A 17,653-nucleotide genomic window follows, 5' to 3' on the forward strand; every position below is an offset into this window, starting at 1 on the left:
TTTAATATATCATAAATTCTCCAAGAATGCAGTTATCATGTACATGGAGGAAAGATTGCCCTTTGTGTTTACTATGGTTTGAATATGGTTTGTCCCTACCAAAACCCATGTGGAGGCTTAATTCCTCAATGTGAGGGTGTTGAGAGGTAATAATGTCATGGGGTTCTATTCTCGTGAAAAAATTATTGTAACCGGGCACAGTGGCACACACCTATGGTTCCAGCAACTTGGAAGACTGAGGCAGAGGGATTGCAAGTTTGAAGCCAGCCTCAGCAACTATGTGAGTTGCTCAGTCTCACTAAGTTGCTGAGCCTGGCCTCGAAAAAAGCGGGGAGGCCGGAGATGTAGTTCAGTGGTGAGTGCCCCTAGGTTCATCCCCATTACCAAAAAGAAAAAGAAAAAGATTACTATAGTTCCTGGGAGAGAGAGGGTTAGTTATCCAGAGAGCAGATTGTTACAAGGCAAACCTGGAACCACCTCTCACTCTGACACACATACACTCTTCCACACATGCCTCCTTCTTCCACTTTACACCATGAGTTGAAGCAGCCTGGTGCCCTCAGAGGCTCTTGCCAGCAGCAGAGCAGAAGCTGGCTTTGGATCTTCACTTTTCTAGGCTTTTGAACTGTCAGCCAAAATAAATCTCTTTTCTTTAAAATTACTCAATCTCATTAATTTTGTTAGAGCAACAGAAAACAGATTAAGACAGTGTTTGGAATTTTATTAGGAATTATTCACTATCTAGGAAAATCATACCATGGGGGCAAGCATAATTATGTCCCACCGCCTGGTAGCTACTGAATATGGGTACAAGCATCAAAAGATCTCATTACATCTTTAGTGTCCTTTTGCCTCAGCATTTCTACACTGACATGTGTAGTATCTTTATTAAAAATTACATTGTGCCAGGTATGTGGCACATGCCTATAATCCCAGCAATTTGGGAAGCTGAGGCAGGAGGATTGCAAATTCAAAGTTAGCCTCAGCAACTTAGTGGAACCCTCAGCAATTTAGAAGAATCCTGTTTCAAATTTTTCAAAAAGGGCTGGATATATAGTTCAATGGTAAAGTAGCCTAGTTCAATCCTCAGCACACACACATACACACAAAAATTACTTTGCTTGTATATATAAATATTATTTTAATTATGTCTATATAAACAAATGTATCTTATTATGCATACTAAATTACTGTCCTTGATATCACAAACAAGGCATTAAATTGATCATTCAAAAATGGGTGTATAGTTAAGTCACATTTTCTTTGAATATCACTTCAGGCTCCTACTTTTTACTGAGTAAAAAAGTAATTTCTGAGGGGCTGAGGTTGTGGCTCAGTGGTAAAGTGCTTGCCTAGCATGTGTGAGGCATTGGGTTCAATCCTTAACACCACATAAAAATAAACACATAAAATAAAGGCATGCTGTCCATCTATAACTACAAAAAATGTTTTTAAAAAAAGTAATTTCTCAGACTCTAACAGGCCTAATATGGGTAAAATAGACAGAAGTTAAGGAGATGAATGAATTAATGAATGTGTTGTTTACTGGAAGTTCAAATTTAGGCAAATGTCATTGATGATGTTAGAAGTAAGGATGGTGGTTACTTTGAGGAGGCATTTAGTGGGGGTATTGGGGCTTTGGGGTGCAGGAGGTATGGTTTTGTTGGCTTGGGTGCTGGTTACAGAGGTGTGTTCAGGTTGTAAATGTTCATCAGGGGTACCTATTTTTATGTATCTAAATTAAGCTTCAATTTAAAAAAATTAAACATTAATATCTCCAATAAAGGAACAAATCAATACTATGTACCTATTGCTGTCACATAAAACAACGCAGGATCATTTTTCTCATGTGCCTATGACAAGTGAATAACCTGGATCTTTTCATGAGAAAACACCAAACAAACCCGATCTGAGGGCCATCCTACTACCCAAGGGCACTTCACTCTTCAACCATATCAATATCAGGAGGGACAATGAGACTGGGGAACTGTGCCAGAGAAAGGGCCATGAAAGATCCTTGACCACTGAAAGTCATGTGTGATCAGGGATTCTGTTGCTATAAGAGACATTACTGGGGCAATGAACAAGATATGAATAAATTACATGTATTGGATAATACAGTGACAATGTTAATTTCCTGATTTTGATTCTTGTACTGCAGTTAGGTAGGAGAATATCCTTGGTTTTAGAAAGAAACATTGAAGTATTTAGGTATAAAAGGGGTCATAGCTGTGGCTTGGTCTCCATTATTTATTTATTTATTGGTACCAGGAATTGAATCCAGGGGCACTTAACCACTGAGTCACATCCCCAGCCACTTTTTTTATTTGAAATGGGGTCTCGCTAAGTTGCTTAGGGCCTCACTAAGTCGCTGAGACTGGTCTCCAACTTGTATTTCTCCTGCCAAGGAGGATCCTGAATCTCTGGGAGTATAGGTGCCTGCCACCGCGACTGGCTTCAAACGATTTATTAAATGTATATTGTGTTAGTCAGTGTTCCGTCACTATAACAAATGCTGGAGATAATCAATTTATAAAGAGAAAGGATTTCTTTTAGCCTGCAGTTTTGGAGGTTTCAGGGGCCTGTTGCCAACCGATGCCCTCTATCCCCACCCCAACCCCCCAAGAGAGTAGAATAAAGCAAATATGTTAAAATTGGGAATCTGGGTGACCAGTCTATGGGTTTTTGTTATATTACTCTTTTTCTTTAAGTCTAAAATTATGTTAAAATAAAAAATACCTCTTAAAAAATTTGGGTGAGTTTCTGGGTCTGATAGCAGAACCTTAAATGCTGGTCATTCATCTCTGTTCCCATAGTTGCAAACCCATTTTTTCCTGAGTGTCAGTGTGAACAGGGGAGAAAAGAAGAAGCCAGACATTCCCCAGTGTGGGAGGGTCTGGTGATGCTGGGGTTGAGGGCCCAACTCTAGGTGTTCCCCTTACACAAGGGCTCAGTAAGCTTGGCCATGCTCTTATCTACAGACACCTGTTTTTCATCTTTGCCCCAGACCCCTTCTGCTTAGTCTTGCTTACTAGCACATCTCCATACCCCTCTAGCCTGACTTCTGACCTCAGCTAGTTCCAGAACTGTGCCAGGCGTCCCAAAGACTAAAAAGGAGGATGCCAATGCCCTGACCTGGATCCCCTATATCCCCCTAGAGTTGCTGGAACTGCCACTGGCGCCAATTAAAAGCAACCAGGTTGATGCTGAGGTCTCCACCCACAACCTGGGGTCAAAGGGCACGTGCCAGTAGTCCTGCACCCTTTAGACCAGAGCTGCATGGGGGTGAGGAGCTCCCCTCCAGGTCCTTTCCACTGCCCCCAGAAACCACAGGCTTCTGGATTTAGTGCTGGGGCCAGGTCTTCAAAGGCTTGGCTGTCCCCAGAATATCTTTTTAGTTCACCTGCCCCTGCCTGAAATAATACCATTAGAGCTTTGCTCTCCAGGAAAGAAATCATTTCCAAGCACTAACTTCTCCCAAAGTACAGATCTCATTGTTGCACGGGTCACGGTTCATGGACTTGGATATGTGAAAAACAACCAACCTCTTCATTTTCCGTAAATCAATTAACGGTAGCTCTGAGCCCCCATTACATCAGTCTGGTGGGAAACTCAGCGCAGGGAGTCTCCCTCCTCTCACAGTGATGGGCAAAGGTCTGGAGGTCTTGGCCACTCTTCCAGTTATCAGCCCCTGCCTGGTTTGGTCCAGTACCATGGCCCCTTTCAGTTTAGGGAGCATATAGGGGTGACCCACAGCTGAGATCCAGAGCTATTTGCCCCCAGCTTGCCTGTGAGTCTGCCTGTGCCTCTGGAAAATCTGCTTTCTCTCCAATTACTACTTTTCAGGCCTCCCACTGACATATTTATAAATGAGGAAAGAATCCTAAAGAACAAATCACAAAATAATCTGAAAAGGAGAAGGTGTTACTATGTACCTCTCCAAGGGGCATTCATCAGAGGCCACAGCTTCACTGAGAGCGACAAAGCTCACATGGTAGCATTTCAGGCACCATGACAGGCAGGCAGGGGTCTTTCTTGAAACATAAGACTCTCCTGATGGAGTGAAGAGCCCTAGACAATTCATTTCAACAGACTCTCTTCCTGTTTGGCCTCAGCTGCTTCATCGGTATAGTGGGATCAGCTTAGATGCCCTGGGATCCCCTAAGTGACTTGTTGACTCTTTTCCTCTGGATGAAAAGTTAAACCCCCCAAATCTCCCTTCTGTCCCAGTGTAGCAATAGCAAGGCCCCACTCCCCATCTCGCCAGGGGCCTTGGTGACTGAAGAGACAGGATAGGGTGCCCTCTGGAGACACCTGTGCCCAGAGCAACATAGGACTTGTCACTCAGAGCAAGAACCAAGAGAGGTGAAGGAGGACAGAGTCCTGAGTTCTCCTTCCTGAACACCTGAGGGGCTTCTGGGAGCCCAGATGATCCTGGGGCACATGACTTTCTCACAGTGCCTGTTCTAAGAGGGCAGCTAGGTGGGAATAAAGGAGCCACCTTCTCAGCTTCCTATGGCCCTGAAGAAAAAAATACTTAGGTTGCCACTAGAGGGATTTATTTATTTTTGTGGTACTGGGGATTGAACCTAGGGGCATTCTATCACTGAGCTATCTCCCCAGCTGTTTTGAGGATTTGGTTTCACAAAATTGCTAAGGGTGGCCTCAAACTTGCTATCCTCCTGCCTCAGCCTCTGCAATTGCTGGTTATTATAGGAATGCACCACTGCATCTAGCTACTGGTGGGATTTATTTATTTGTTTATTTATATTGGGGAATTGGGGTACTTTACCACTAGCTACATCCCTAGCCCCTTTTATTTTTTATTTTAGAACAGGGTCTTGCTAAATTACTGAGATTGGCCTCAAATTTACAATCCTCCTCTGGGATTACAAATCGTGCACCTCCATGCCCAGCTGCTGGAGGGATTTAAACTAGACTCACAATCTGCCAAATTGGAACCTGTGAGGGCCCAGGCATGAGTCCATCTCATGGGGCCAAGATGCAGCAGCAAGAAAAGCTGGAGGATGGCACCTGCCAGACTTTGCACAGGAGCCCTGTGTTAGAAGGGGGATGTGGTCCAAGTGATGTCTGGCATTCCCTGAGCTTCAGGAGGAGTCCCATCCCTCCAACCTAGAAGCACTCAGCATCTGCTTTAGACTTCGTAGGAACCCCAGGGTCCTTGGATGCAGGGGTAGGTCTCTGCCTGGCATTGGAAGTCTCCAGAATTCCCTGTGTCCCCAGTCACATATTCCCATTTAGTCAATACATGCTGAGCAAGAACCAGCCGGGCCTTCCTCCTCGCTGCCTGGTTCCCTTCAACCTGAGGTTTCTGTCCCTCTCCTGGGATGCCAGCTACTTTGCTCAGGGCTCCTCCTCCAGAAAACCTTCCCAGACTAATGGAGTCCCCTTAAAGCAGCCAGGGCCCTTCCAGGGACAATACCACCTCCCCTGACTCCTGACAGCTTCCTGTGGTCAGTCCCTTGCTACAAGCCTTGGCTTTTCTTCCTGCACAGTGGCCAGAGCAGGGCCAGTCAGGTTGGAGTGAAGCAGAGGCTTAGGGACATTTCCTGGAGGAAGAAGGCCTGGTGGAGGGAGCCAACTTGGCATCGTGTCGGAGACAGCTCTTGTGGAGGGGACAGAGGCTCAGAGTAGATCTGACTTCTTCCTGCCACCACTTTGCCTGGCTGCAGGCCCAACCAGAAAGCCTTCTCAGACACCTTGTCAGCAGATGGCCCTGTGAGGAGTGACATCTGCTTAGGGCTACACTGTCCAATACCATTTCCCACTGTCCACACAGGGATCCTGAGCATTAAAATGTAGCTGATCTGAATGAAGATGTGTTTTAAGGGTAAAACATACCAGGATTTCAATGACTCAGTACTAAAAAAGAATGTAAGTTAACTTTTTAAGGCTACTGTTATATTGATGATATTAAAATGGATATATTTTGGAGATAGTTGGTTTAAACAAAATGTATTATTTGAATTACTTATTGCCTGAGGTTCTGGGTTCAATCCCCCACACTGAAACAAAACAAAAGATATTTCCTTTAATGTTTTTTTTTAACCTTAGTTTTAAAAATATTTTAGTTGTAGATGTACAGAATACCTTATTTTACTTATTTATTTCATGTGGTGCTGATGATTGAACCCAGAGCCTTACATATGTGAGGCAAGTGCTCCACCACTGAGCTACAACCCAGCCTCTCCTTTTACAATTTTGATACAGTCATTTGGAAATTTTGAACTATGGATTTTACTTACATTATGCTATTTTCTTTTTACAGAGGAGGAAACAAGCTTCTTAGGGCTTGAGTAACATGAGCTGCAATGTCTGCCCCAGGGTTTGTGACAAGTAAGACTCCAAAAGAGATGCCTTCCCCAGGCCCTACCTCTGGCTATGGGACAAATGCCAAAATGTTTCGTGCTCAGAGTCACATTCTTCTCCTTCAACTGAAATTGACCAACCAATAGTACATTCTGCCTTTTAAGGTGGCCTCAGTTGGTGCTGGGACCCATGTTTGTGAGAGGCTTCCCAAGATTCCCAGACTGAACAGATATTGTCATCTGTCCTCCGTCCCCACCCAGGCCAGCTCCAGCTGCAGCCAGGAGGCCTCTGTCCAACTCCAGCCCCTATCAGCTTGGATATCAGTGGCGACCCCCTCCCAGGCAAATTTTTCAAGTTACCTTACGGGCTTCCTCCCCAGATAGCAGCATCCTAGAGGGTGAATGTCCACAGCTAGCCCTCAGGCTATGGAGAATTCCAGGCCTCTGCAGCAGCAGCAGCAGCAGCAGCAGCTATCATGGTAACCCTAGGAATGGGAACAAGTCCTCTTCAGGAGCTCCAGGGGAATTTGGTCTTCATAGTCACCCATCTTCTGAGCCCCATCTCTAGGACCTGGCTCCCCCAAGAGGTGCTTTGGAGGGCAGCCTATGTCCCTAACCTGGGAAGACTCAGCATGCTGTGATTGCTGGCCTGGGTCTGCCAGGTCTTTCCAAGAGTCACTCTTGGCTGCCCAGGCTGGGCCTCTCTGAAGTCTTGGGAGCAAGTGGAACTCATCTTGCCTTGGATACGTCAGATGTATCCAGCATCACTCTCAGAAGATCTTGTGCTGAGTGAGGTTCAGAACCCAATTCTAGGTCCCTCGAGGCCAGGTTTGCTGGAGACATTTGGGATCCAGCTGGGACATTCCATTTGAATGTAATAGAGTCAAATCTTGGGTTGTGATTATAACATAAGGAGGCCACTTTGGGTTTTAAAATAGTTTTAAAATTAAAAAAAAAAAACGTATTAAGGGAAAGGACATAGGGGAGTAAAAATTCTTGGCAGACTTGGGATAATTATGATAAAACCAGCTCCCATTTTCCAAGTGCTCTGCAGTGCCAGACCTGTGGTGCTACCATCCCTGGGAGGGGCTGGACAAGGTCCCTGGCACATCCAGCATCATTGAAACTATAAGGCCACCTCCAGGTGGCCACATCATGCTGTCCCTTCCTCTCTTGAGCTTAGCTGCTCTGGCATATAACAGGAAAGTTCCCATACAGATTCATTTTGACTCCAGTTCTGTCACCTGCCTCCAAAACCTCTCTAAACCTCATTATCCTCATCTGTAAAATGGGATTAATGACAGTTCCTGGATCTTAGGGAAAGAGCAGGACATCTGGCCCAGGTCCTTCACTGGCTCTTAACAGTTCACATTGCTAGTTTACTTCCCTGCTGCCAAAGCTACCTGCCCCCAAGCTGAGAAAACATGGTCCTCCAGACAGCTTCCCCACCTTATCACCCCTCCGGAAACCTGGAGGAAAATATAGCTCCTAAATCAAGCCAGTGGACCTGCAGAGGCAAAGTTGTCTAGTTCTGCACTGCAGCAGACTTTGCTGAGGTATCCTGTCTCTCCTGTCCCTCCACTCTCACATACTCTGGGGACAGGTTTGCCCTCAGCATGGGAGTGGGAGCGGGGACAAATAGAGCAAGTCTTGCCCTTCCCTGCCTCCCTGAATTCCAAACTAGAGGGTTCAGAAGTACCTTCTGGCCTGGGAGTAGCCTGGGTTTTAGTGACAATGACAGGAGCTACAGGCAAAATGAACAGTCAGCACACCCCCACCAGCCCTCTCAGCCAAGAAGCTAGCACTACCTCCCAAGGGGTTTGGTCATGCCCCTACCCATCTCCCCATAGCCACTCAGCTTTCTTCCCTTTCACAGCCAAACTTGCACACCTGCTATCCTGGCTTCTCATTTCCCCTCACTCCTCTGTCCCCTCTCACTGCCTCTGTTTCATCTGGGTCAAGTGCTCACTGGGTCTCTAAACCCAACTGTGAGCTTGCCTCCTGGAGCTGGCTAAGTAGAGGCTAGCAAGGTACGGAGGGTGCAAATTTAAGGCAGCTCTCACTAAAGGGTTGTGCAAATGCAGGGTTGGGACCTAGAGTTTTTGCCTCCTTAATTTTTTCTTCCAGGGTCCCATCAATGCTGTGTCCAACTGATCAGCTCCTCCCAGGGCTCCCAGTCCATGAGAAGGCTCCCCTTGTCCTGGGATACCCTCTGAACTCTTCCCCCTCACACACAGCCAAATGCTGCCTTTTGGGCTGCCCCTCTAAATCTCACCTAGTTACCTCCTCCCCTCCTCCACTACCCTGTCCTCTTACTCCTGGCCACTAGTCACCACTTCCTTTCTGCTACCACACTCCACAGGGATCATCCCCATTTGCACACCTGGCCCTTCTCCTTCTCTACTAACTCTCATAGCTCCCCACTAGCCTAGGGAGAAAGGCCCAGGCCTTTCCCCAGGGCTCTAGCCCCCAACCACACTTAGTTCTCACCTCTGAGCCTCATAGCTGCTCTTTCCTCTACCTCAAGCAGGTCGTTCTCCTCTCTCTGCCTTGGAATACTGGCTGGAATTTCATTTTCTCACACAATGAGGTAGACTCTCCCTTTCTTCGGTCCTGCCCTTGGTACAACCTCCCTCTGCCCAGTACCGAGTCCCTCCCAAATGTGTTCCACTCACCCCCATTGGCTTCTTAAAGCCTAGAACAGTACTTGATATAGCGTAGGCACTCAATTGTGTTCATTGCATGGATAAATGAGTTTATTAATTAATACATGATGGGTTATCATGTAGGTGGCTTTGATGGCTGGGTGGGGACAAGGGGAGATAGTGTATAAGCTATAGCCAGGGTCTGCCCGTGGCAGCAGATGGCTGGAAGGAGAAGGCCATGTCACCTCCGGCAGACTGGGTGCTGATTAAATGGCCTGGCAGTGAGGTGTGTGCCTGGCAGAGGCCTGCAGTAGAGGTAATGCCGAGAGGGCAGCTCTGCCCACCTCTAATTATTGCTTGAGTCTTTCTGGCAGTGCCAGCTGCCTGACCCTGGGGAGCTCGGTCTTGTCCATCACAGTGTGAGCTCAGGGTGGGGCTGCTGCCACTGCCAGTGGGGAAGACAAGAGAAAGTTCCCAGGGGCCTTTGGGTCTTAGAGAGCAGAGGCAGCCCAGGCTTGGGCCCTGCTCAGCTCCTGTTCTTCTGGTCCCCAGGGCAGCAGAAGGGTGCCCTCAACTCCAGGGTCCCATCAAAAACCCTCCAGAGTAGTCAAGGAGCAAGTCAGCTGGAAGGGGGTCCACAGCACCCCCAGGCAGGGAGCCTCAGATGGTTTGGTGTCTGCTGACATGGAAGCCCTTGGGAAGATGGTGCCCTTATGGCCAGCTGGGCAAGTAGGCAGCTCAGGCCCGGAAGGAGGCTTTCACCACACGGCCCTTCAGTGGTTGTGGTGGCCGGAAGTTGTTCACCATGTGGATCCTCTCATCATCCTCCGAGGTGAAAAGTAGGCTCCGGAACTTCTCCATCTTGAGGAGGCAAAAGGGATAAAATGGGGGTGGTCCCAGACACAGCACCTGGCATATCCTCACCCCACCAGCTCAACCCTTCTTTCCTCCTATCTTTGACTTGTCCCCACTGATCCTGAGTCATTTTCCTCTTTGAGACCCCAGCCACAGATATTTACTCACTAAAGGGCCTCTGAACTCCACTTAGTTCTAGACCCAGTCCTGTCCAGCTAAGGTGTATCAACAAATGCAGCATTTCAATTCCAACAGAGTAGGACCCAGGTATCTCCCCTCCCAGTACACATCTAGGTCCTAAAGACTAACAATCAAGCTAATTCTCAACCAAGAATCCAAACTTTACTAGCAACATGGTGGGGGGCACCCTGCTTTGGCTGGGCCCTGAATGCCCCCTTAACCTGTGGCTCTGAGAGGACTCACCTGCCTCTCAGAGATGCTGATGGGCTCTCGGAGTACAATCCAGGTGACACTCTCACTGAGAGGGGGTGTGGTCAGGGAGCCTGGGTAGGTCCAGTAGTGCCGGCTGGTGGGCAGGAGGCACTTGGGGTTGAAGCAGCTGAACTGGGCCTTGGTGCCCTGGGTAGGGGGGGAAACCCAGAAGTCAGGATAGACCTCCCACCAGGACCCACCCAGCAGCTTCCCCACCCACTTCTGTCAACAGGATACAGGTTTCTTTGCTCACCGATGCAAATTGTGGGCAAATGTCTGTGACCCCAGATGCCACCTCCCAGGCTGGGCTGGGCCTCAGCACCCGTTTTCTTGTATGTAAAAGTTGTGGCTTCTGGGGCTCCTGGTCACCATGTTCACTCCCTTGCCTTCAGCATCCCTCAGGGGCAGTGTTTGTCAGGCCACCATTCATGTGACCAGCATCTCATGAATTCTATACACAACTGGGTTGCATGCCAGGTACTAGTGGGGCAGTGGACCCTAGTGAAGAGGAGTCAGGAGATGGACCTGGAGGTACTGTCCCTTGCCCTTGGTCTCAGCCTGGGTTTGCTGCCAGAATAGAGGAGTGAATGGGCCCACTCATGAACCATCCTCTTCCTCTCTGCCTACAGAGCTGCTCAGGATCAGAGACAGGAAGCCCTGGTCTCACCTTAAACCGAACCATGTAGAGTGCATCCGTCAGACGATTCATGCTGGGGTGCTCATCCCCCGTCTGTCAGGGAGAAAGCAGTGTGAGCCCAGTACCCCCTGCATTCCAGAGGTAGGGACATACCAGGCCTCCATGCTCTTCCTGGTCCCAGGGACACACCACTCACCTCCAGGAAGACACCAACCACAGCCAGGCCATCGGGTGCGGAGGCTGCCTCTCCAAAGGTGCTATACTTCTTGGCATTCCAGTGAACTAGATGTAGCTGGAGAAACAAGAACAGGACGGGCCAAACCAGGGCTTAGGGCCTTGGGGACAATGGAACTCTGAGCCAGGCTTCCCTTACTCCTACTGGACTTCCGCCCCTCTGCAGGGAAGGCTGTCAAATTCCCCAGGCTTGGGATCCTGGGAGTCCAAGGGAGCCCCCAAGGTACCCAGTGAGCATCTACCCAGGTCTGGGCCCAGTCCTTCCCCAAGCCCCAAGGGACCCAAGGAGGAATCTAACTCAGGTCCTGCCTTCCAGTGAAATAGCTATGAAATGAATGATGGCCATCGATGGTGACATTTGGAGGTGGCCCCTGTAGCTGAGTTCAAAGAAGCAGCAGAGAGTTATCAGACGAAAGCCTGGGGGAAAGGCATTTTTGGCAAAGGGAATGGGAGTATGAGGAGCATGAGGGAACCAAGTGTGGATAAGTGCATGCGTTCATCACAGGCAGCCCGGTGGGGAAGAGGCAGGGGAAGGGCAGGCCAGGCTAGGCGAGTCTATGCAGGGGCGTGAATGCCAGGTTCAGCTCCTGAAGGGTTTTCAGCAGGGTGTGGTGGGACTGGGCAGGCCCTTCAGAAAACCAATGCACAGACCAGGACAGCAGCGGAGCTCAGAAAGATACTGTGCTGGGGGCAAGTAGACGGCATCTCTCCCAAAGGCCCCCGCATGTTTCCCTTATCCTCTCCAAAGCTCAACCAAGAAATGCTCAAGCCATTGACTATGGTGTCCCTTATCCCTTCCCCAGGCAGCAGAGGGATAGGTGGAGAGGGCCCTCACCTCGCTGGGGAACGACTTGCCGTCCACAGTGTGCTCTGAGCCTGCGTCATGCTTCTTTCCCCAGTGGAAGTGGAACTGCCTGAGGCGGTAGGGCCCTTCCAGGGGGCCCCCAGTCACCACTGTGGGTAGAAGTGGGGTTTGTGGCAATGGGCGTGGGAGGACCCACACTGCCTGGTAGTGGCGGTGTCAGGTCCAGGGCAGCAGCCCAGGAAGGGCGTGTGTTTCATGTGGAGAGTCCACTGGCCTGGCCAGGCTGGGGTGAGTCCCCACCATCCATCACAGCCTTTAATCTGGGTCAGGGCAGAAATCCTGCCAACCTGCAGCCTGGGACTGACAGAGTACTGCCCCCTCCACTGGGCCATCCTCCTCACTCCTTCTGATTTCTTGTGGAAGCTGGGCCCCCATTGGCACTAATAGTAGACCTCCCCTTTCTGGATCTCTGACCTAGGCTGGCTTGCAAGGATTCATTTGTTTAGTCCTCATAGTAGCCCATGAGGGACAGAATCTATTCTTATCTCTATTTTATAAAGGAGGAAACTGAGGCACAGAGAGGGCAAGGCATTTGCCCACAGTTACACAGCAAGGCACTGAGCTATGGTATGACCCTGTATCTCTTAAATTCGAACCCAATTCCCTGACCACCAAGTCATACTGCCTCCCTACCACCTTGAGCACCCCCCAACCAAACATGGCACTGCCTCAGAGCAGGGAGCCAGCTCCTGAGGGTCCCTACCCTCCTATTTGACAGGCTTTAGTGCCTCCAATGCCATCTCCAGCACAAATGGCCTCTTTGGAGGGTCCCACCTGTGCTGAGCTTGTGACTTTTCACCTTGACAGCCGGTGAGCTGGGGCCATGCACAAGGCCTCCTGGGGACCGATAGAATTTCTAACTGAAAGGGATCTGTCAGTGGAGGGGGCCCCAGCCAGGCCTGAATGTGAGCCCCTAGATCAGGTGACGGCCCCAGGCTCAGAGTTCCCCTAAGGCCCCTCCATGATGAGTGACCAGGGCAGGTCCTTGTCCCCATGTGGGCCCCTTGAGAAGGAAAGAACAGTCCAGAGGCCCCTTCTTGCTGCCCTCCCTGCCTTACTTGAGAAACAGGGCTTGTCCAGGGCAAAGGTGGAAAGTTGATAAAGGGAGTCTGGGGATGGTGGGCAGGAAGGCCACCCTATCCCCCAGGGTGGAAGGAACTGGGCCTGCAGGCTGGGTTTCCTGAGAGATGTGTGGGCATTCACGTCTTAGAGTTTGCATCACCTGGGACCCAGAGGTATCTCTAACCTTCATTCTCTGACCTCTCTCCCTGCCCACCCTCCTTGCTCCCTCCTCAGTACTCTGTTGGCACCAAGCCATTTGACCTCCAGAGTGAACCATGGTGGGGTGGGACTTTGTTTCCCCTTTCCCCTGGCTCACTGCCTCCTCAGGCCTGGGTATTGTCATCTAGACCCCCATATCCTCTTCCTAAAGTTTTGGACAAGAGGTTTTTCTTTTCTTGGAGCTCAGTACAAGGAAATGCTTTGTCTCTCTCTCTCCTGAGAATCTGCTAGACTTCCTCTCTTCGGCAACAAGAACTATAGCTGCTCTCTTTCCCTTTTTCCCTTGCCTATCAGTCATTCAGGATTAAGCAATTTAGATCACTCTCATGACAACATTGACTTTCCTCCTCTTTTGTGCCTTTGAACTTCTTTTCTTTTTCTTTTGTACTGGCGATTGAACCCACACGTGTTCTACTGAGTGACACTGAGTGACATCCCCAATTCTTCTTTTATTTTATTTTTTATTTTGAGACAGGGTTTAATCAAGTTGCCCAGGCTGGCCTTGAACTTGTGATCCTCCTGCCTCAGCTTCCCAGTGTGGCTCTTTTGCTTTTCTACGTGACAGTTAATTTCCCTTGAGTGCTTTCATTATGTGTGTGGGGCGGATAAAGGGGAGGGGTCAAAGAACTGGACACTTTCTAACATCAAAAATTCTACCAGCTTCCCTCCTTACCCCACTACCTCCCCCACAGGCCTGGTAATAAGGACAAAATCCCTTCACTGAAGAGCACTCCTAAAGCCTTTGCCTAGGAATTTATCACGAAAGGACCTACACTCTAATCCCAGGGCAAAGAGATCTAAGAAGGAGCTTCTATGGCTTCCTTGTGGCCCAAGAGAGTTGAGACCGTTAGGTCATGGGTGAGTAGGAGAGAAAGACTTTGGGAACAAGATCAGCTTGTTCTGGCACTCCCTAGCTCATTGAGCCTTTGTTTGCCCATCTGAGAGGTGGATTCTTGAGAGAAACCAATGAACTAGTCTAATAGGGTTGGGACCCTAGCAGGGACAGGTGCCAAGTTTTGGCAGGGACCACTTACCTGTTCGATCATCACTATCATTGAAGTCTACCTGGACAGAATGGCCATTGTTGGTGATGCTGAGGGATGTGCAGGTTTCATAGGAAAGCTCCAGTGGCTGCAGGCTAGGTGAGTACACAGCCTGGCTCGATATGATGTTGATGGGTGACTGGCGGTCTCCCTGAGCAATGGGATACAGCTTGTGCCAATTCAAGGGGCCTGCAGGCAGGAAGCGGGCAAGGACTCAGGATATCCAGGATCTCTGAGCTTCAGGCTGAAGGAAGCCCTGGGGTTCGATTCCCAGGCATCCCTTCAGTGAGACTCTGCTTTGAAGCAGCCTAGAGTTCTAATCCCATTCTGCTAATTTCCCCTCAGCCTCCATTTCCTTCTCTGGAAAATGGCTTCACTAAAACTTCCCTCCCAGCATACTAGGAAGCCCAGAGAGGAAATGCATGGAAGGGAACATGGTGCGGCTACAGACACAGAGTTGGTTCCAGGTAGTGAATCCCAAAACCCCTAGTCTCCAACACACAATCAGGGAGGCCCCCAAGCATCTGAAGTTTCTGGTCTGATCTTATCAAGTATTTAACCTCTTCCTGAACCTTGAGTAACTTAGTGCAAACTTGGTGTTTGTGATACTAATAACAAAAACATCAACCTAGCTTTGGCTCGGTGACGTGTATTCACTCCTCACAACTATCTTATGAAGTAGAAAGTAGCATGATGCCTATGTCACAGATGAGAGGACCTAGGGCCACACGTGCATGTTCGCACACACACATGCTATAAACACATGGCATGTACCTGTACCATCTCCAGTTGCCCTCCCCAGGCACGTGCCCAGAGGTCCACTGAGATCTTCACATATGTGCACACATGTGCACAGCGACCTGGGTCACCATGCTAGGCTCAGAATGCGCATGTGCTCACACTCACAGCCCTACTGAGTACATCTGACATACATCTATGCACCCTCACACACAAAACCTCCTGTTGGAAAACCAACTTTGCACAAGGGGACCACAGCAAAACACATGCCCGTGCACACACACGCACACATACACACCTGCATGCACACCCACGGGCGCCCACCACCTGCCTCCCAGAGGCTCCATCTGCAGCCTAGAGGCTCAGCATCTCCCTGGGGAACATCCTGAGATACAGCCTATTTTTAGAGCTACTGCCGGCTGGTGCTTCTCCCCCTTTTTGGCTTCTTAAGTTTTCCTGAGAAAACAGCAGCAGGTGCCGACAGAGCTGTGTCCCCAATGGATGACTCAGAATCGCGGCCAGCCCTACTGGGTTATTTTTGAAGCCCTGAGAGTGCTGCCGCATGCCGGCACCTCTGTCCTCTGTCCTTTGCTTTCTCGTTGCCCCTAAACAGGACAATCCATGTCTAGTTGGGTGAGGGGCAGCTACCTGTGAGGATGCTGGATGCTCAGAGCTGGTGGGCAGGATTAGCAGGGAGGGCTGAAGTAGGGGACTCAAATTTGGTAGAAGCACCCAAGAGTTAACTGCTGGGGGAAGATGGTCTTCCATGTGTGCTGTCAATCTGCCCCTTCTTTGCCTTTTCGTCCATCTTTGCTGGTCTTGGTTGCCTTTTTTTGGGAATGTCTCTGTTCAGTTCCTGCATGTCCAGATCTGGGGTACCCCTTCCAAAACATGCTCCTTTGTCCTTCAGGGTTTCAGAGGGGACCAGAGACTCTGAAGCACCTCCCTGATTCCCTTTGATCCACTGCAACTTCGTGTCCCCCAAGATTGTGGCTCAGGACCCCCACCCACCCCTCACAATGACTCTCACTCCCCAGGGAAATGGAGCTGAAGGAATGAATGAATGCGCCTTCCAACCCCCATCTGTCCTACCTGGGTTCCGCTACTGATAGTCTGGATCTTGGGGGTACATTGTTCATCATGGGAAAGCCCTTACTCCATACATCCATCCCTGCTTGATAAGTAGACTAAAAGGGAATTGTCGGGTCCCAGACCCACACATAAGCTGTCTGGCTTATTTGCTGCGTCCTTCCTCCTTTCTGCATCCTATAGCAACTGAGGTAGGGTAGAAAATCTATTTTCCCCTTAGACCGGGAGGCTAGTATGGGCCACTGGCTCCCGCTTCACATCGGACGTGCTCAGACATCCTGCTGGGTGTGGACACTCCGACACATGCCCCCAAGTGCCCCTTTCCCTCACTTACCTATGGCCACCGCAGCTCGGTCACTTCCACCGGGAAACTCTCCCGGGGACACGGCGCCCTTGCCCTCACCGAGCCGGGTTTCCCGGAGGTCCCCGCACACACGCCGTGCGCGCTCCCCGCACAGACACCCGCGCACAGCGCTCCGCCGCGACCGCCCCCCGCCGCTGCCCTGGGCCACCTCCACGCGCAGCGCACGCCTGGGACGAGTCAATGAGTGCCGGGGCCGAGTCCCAGCGAGCGCGGCAGTCAGGGGCTGCGCGGAGGTGGTGGCAAGACGCGTGCAACCACTGGGTCACTTGCTGGTGGCGGGGGCCCTCCCGGCGCAGCTCGGACTTTGCACAGCGCGCAGGGGAACCAGGGCTGGGGCTCGGTAAGGGAGCCAGGTTCTGGGGGCTGGACAGGAGAGGGGTCCCGGTCGGTCCGGGAGCATGGGGTTGCGCGCTCGGGAAACCCGGCTGGGCGCGCAGGTCTAGGGCGAGTGAGCTGGGTCAGGGCCGGCAGGGGTCTGCGCCTACCGTCGTCCTGGCCGTAGCCCCAGCCGTGGTGGCCGGTCATGCCGCTGCTGTCCCCGCAGCCGTGCACCTGCCGGCTAGGCTTGGTCCGCTTGCTCGGGCTGCGGCTCCAGCCCGGTTCGCTGCCGCGGAGCAGACTCTTAAAGCGGCGGCGGGCGGGAGGAGCAGTTCCCCGGGGGCCCGCCCCCCACCCCCCAGCAGGGCGAGAGAGGCCGGCCCTGCCCTGCCCCCGCCCGCCCGCAGGCCCTTTAAGTCCTCAATCGAGATGGGAGGGTGTGTGTTGGGGGGTAAACCTGTCCTCCTACCCCCATTCACTCACCGACCTGAGAAGTCTCCCTTTTACCCAGCACGTGTACGGACTCTGGAACAGGAGAGACCACCCAAGCTGAGGGCTGCAGGACGTCTCAACGTTGCATCCCCTCCCTAGGCCTGTCCCTGAGCTGTAAATGCCACCAGTGAAGATCTGAACTCTAGGCCTTGAGTCTTATGGGGGTGAAAAGTCCCCTTCAAACTGCAAACTGCACTGACCATCAAGGGTCCAAATCTGGAGCCTTTCCTGTTTGTCAGATGCCTTGGCAGTTGCTAGGCCAAGCTCTGGGTCCTTCCTATGATACAGTTATGCTACACTGGTGCAGTGCTTACATTGGTTCTATTTAACA

The 17,653-nt window shown here is 50.6% G+C and overlaps 1 protein-coding gene across 1 annotated transcript; it reads right to left on the reverse strand.

Moving 5' to 3' along the window:
- Positions 1-9,069: 9,069 nt before the first annotated feature.
- On the reverse strand, positions 9,070-17,163 carry CA7 (carbonic anhydrase 7). Its single transcript, XM_079117317.1, has 7 exons — positions 16,998-17,163; positions 14,313-14,510; positions 11,968-12,086; positions 11,095-11,190; positions 10,929-10,991; positions 10,253-10,408; positions 9,070-9,835 (listed from the first exon to the last, which is right to left on the reverse strand). Exons 1-7 carry the CDS (start codon positions 17,035-17,037, stop codon positions 9,713-9,715), a joined length of 795 nt encoding a protein of 264 aa, XP_078973443.1. The 5' UTR covers positions 17,038-17,163; the 3' UTR covers positions 9,070-9,712.
- Positions 17,164-17,653: the final 490 nt, after the last annotated feature.

This window comes from Sciurus vulgaris (assembly GCF_902686455.1).
Source record: "Sciurus vulgaris genome assembly, chromosome: 17".
Classification (NCBI taxonomy): domain Eukaryota; kingdom Metazoa; phylum Chordata; class Mammalia; order Rodentia; family Sciuridae; genus Sciurus; species Sciurus vulgaris.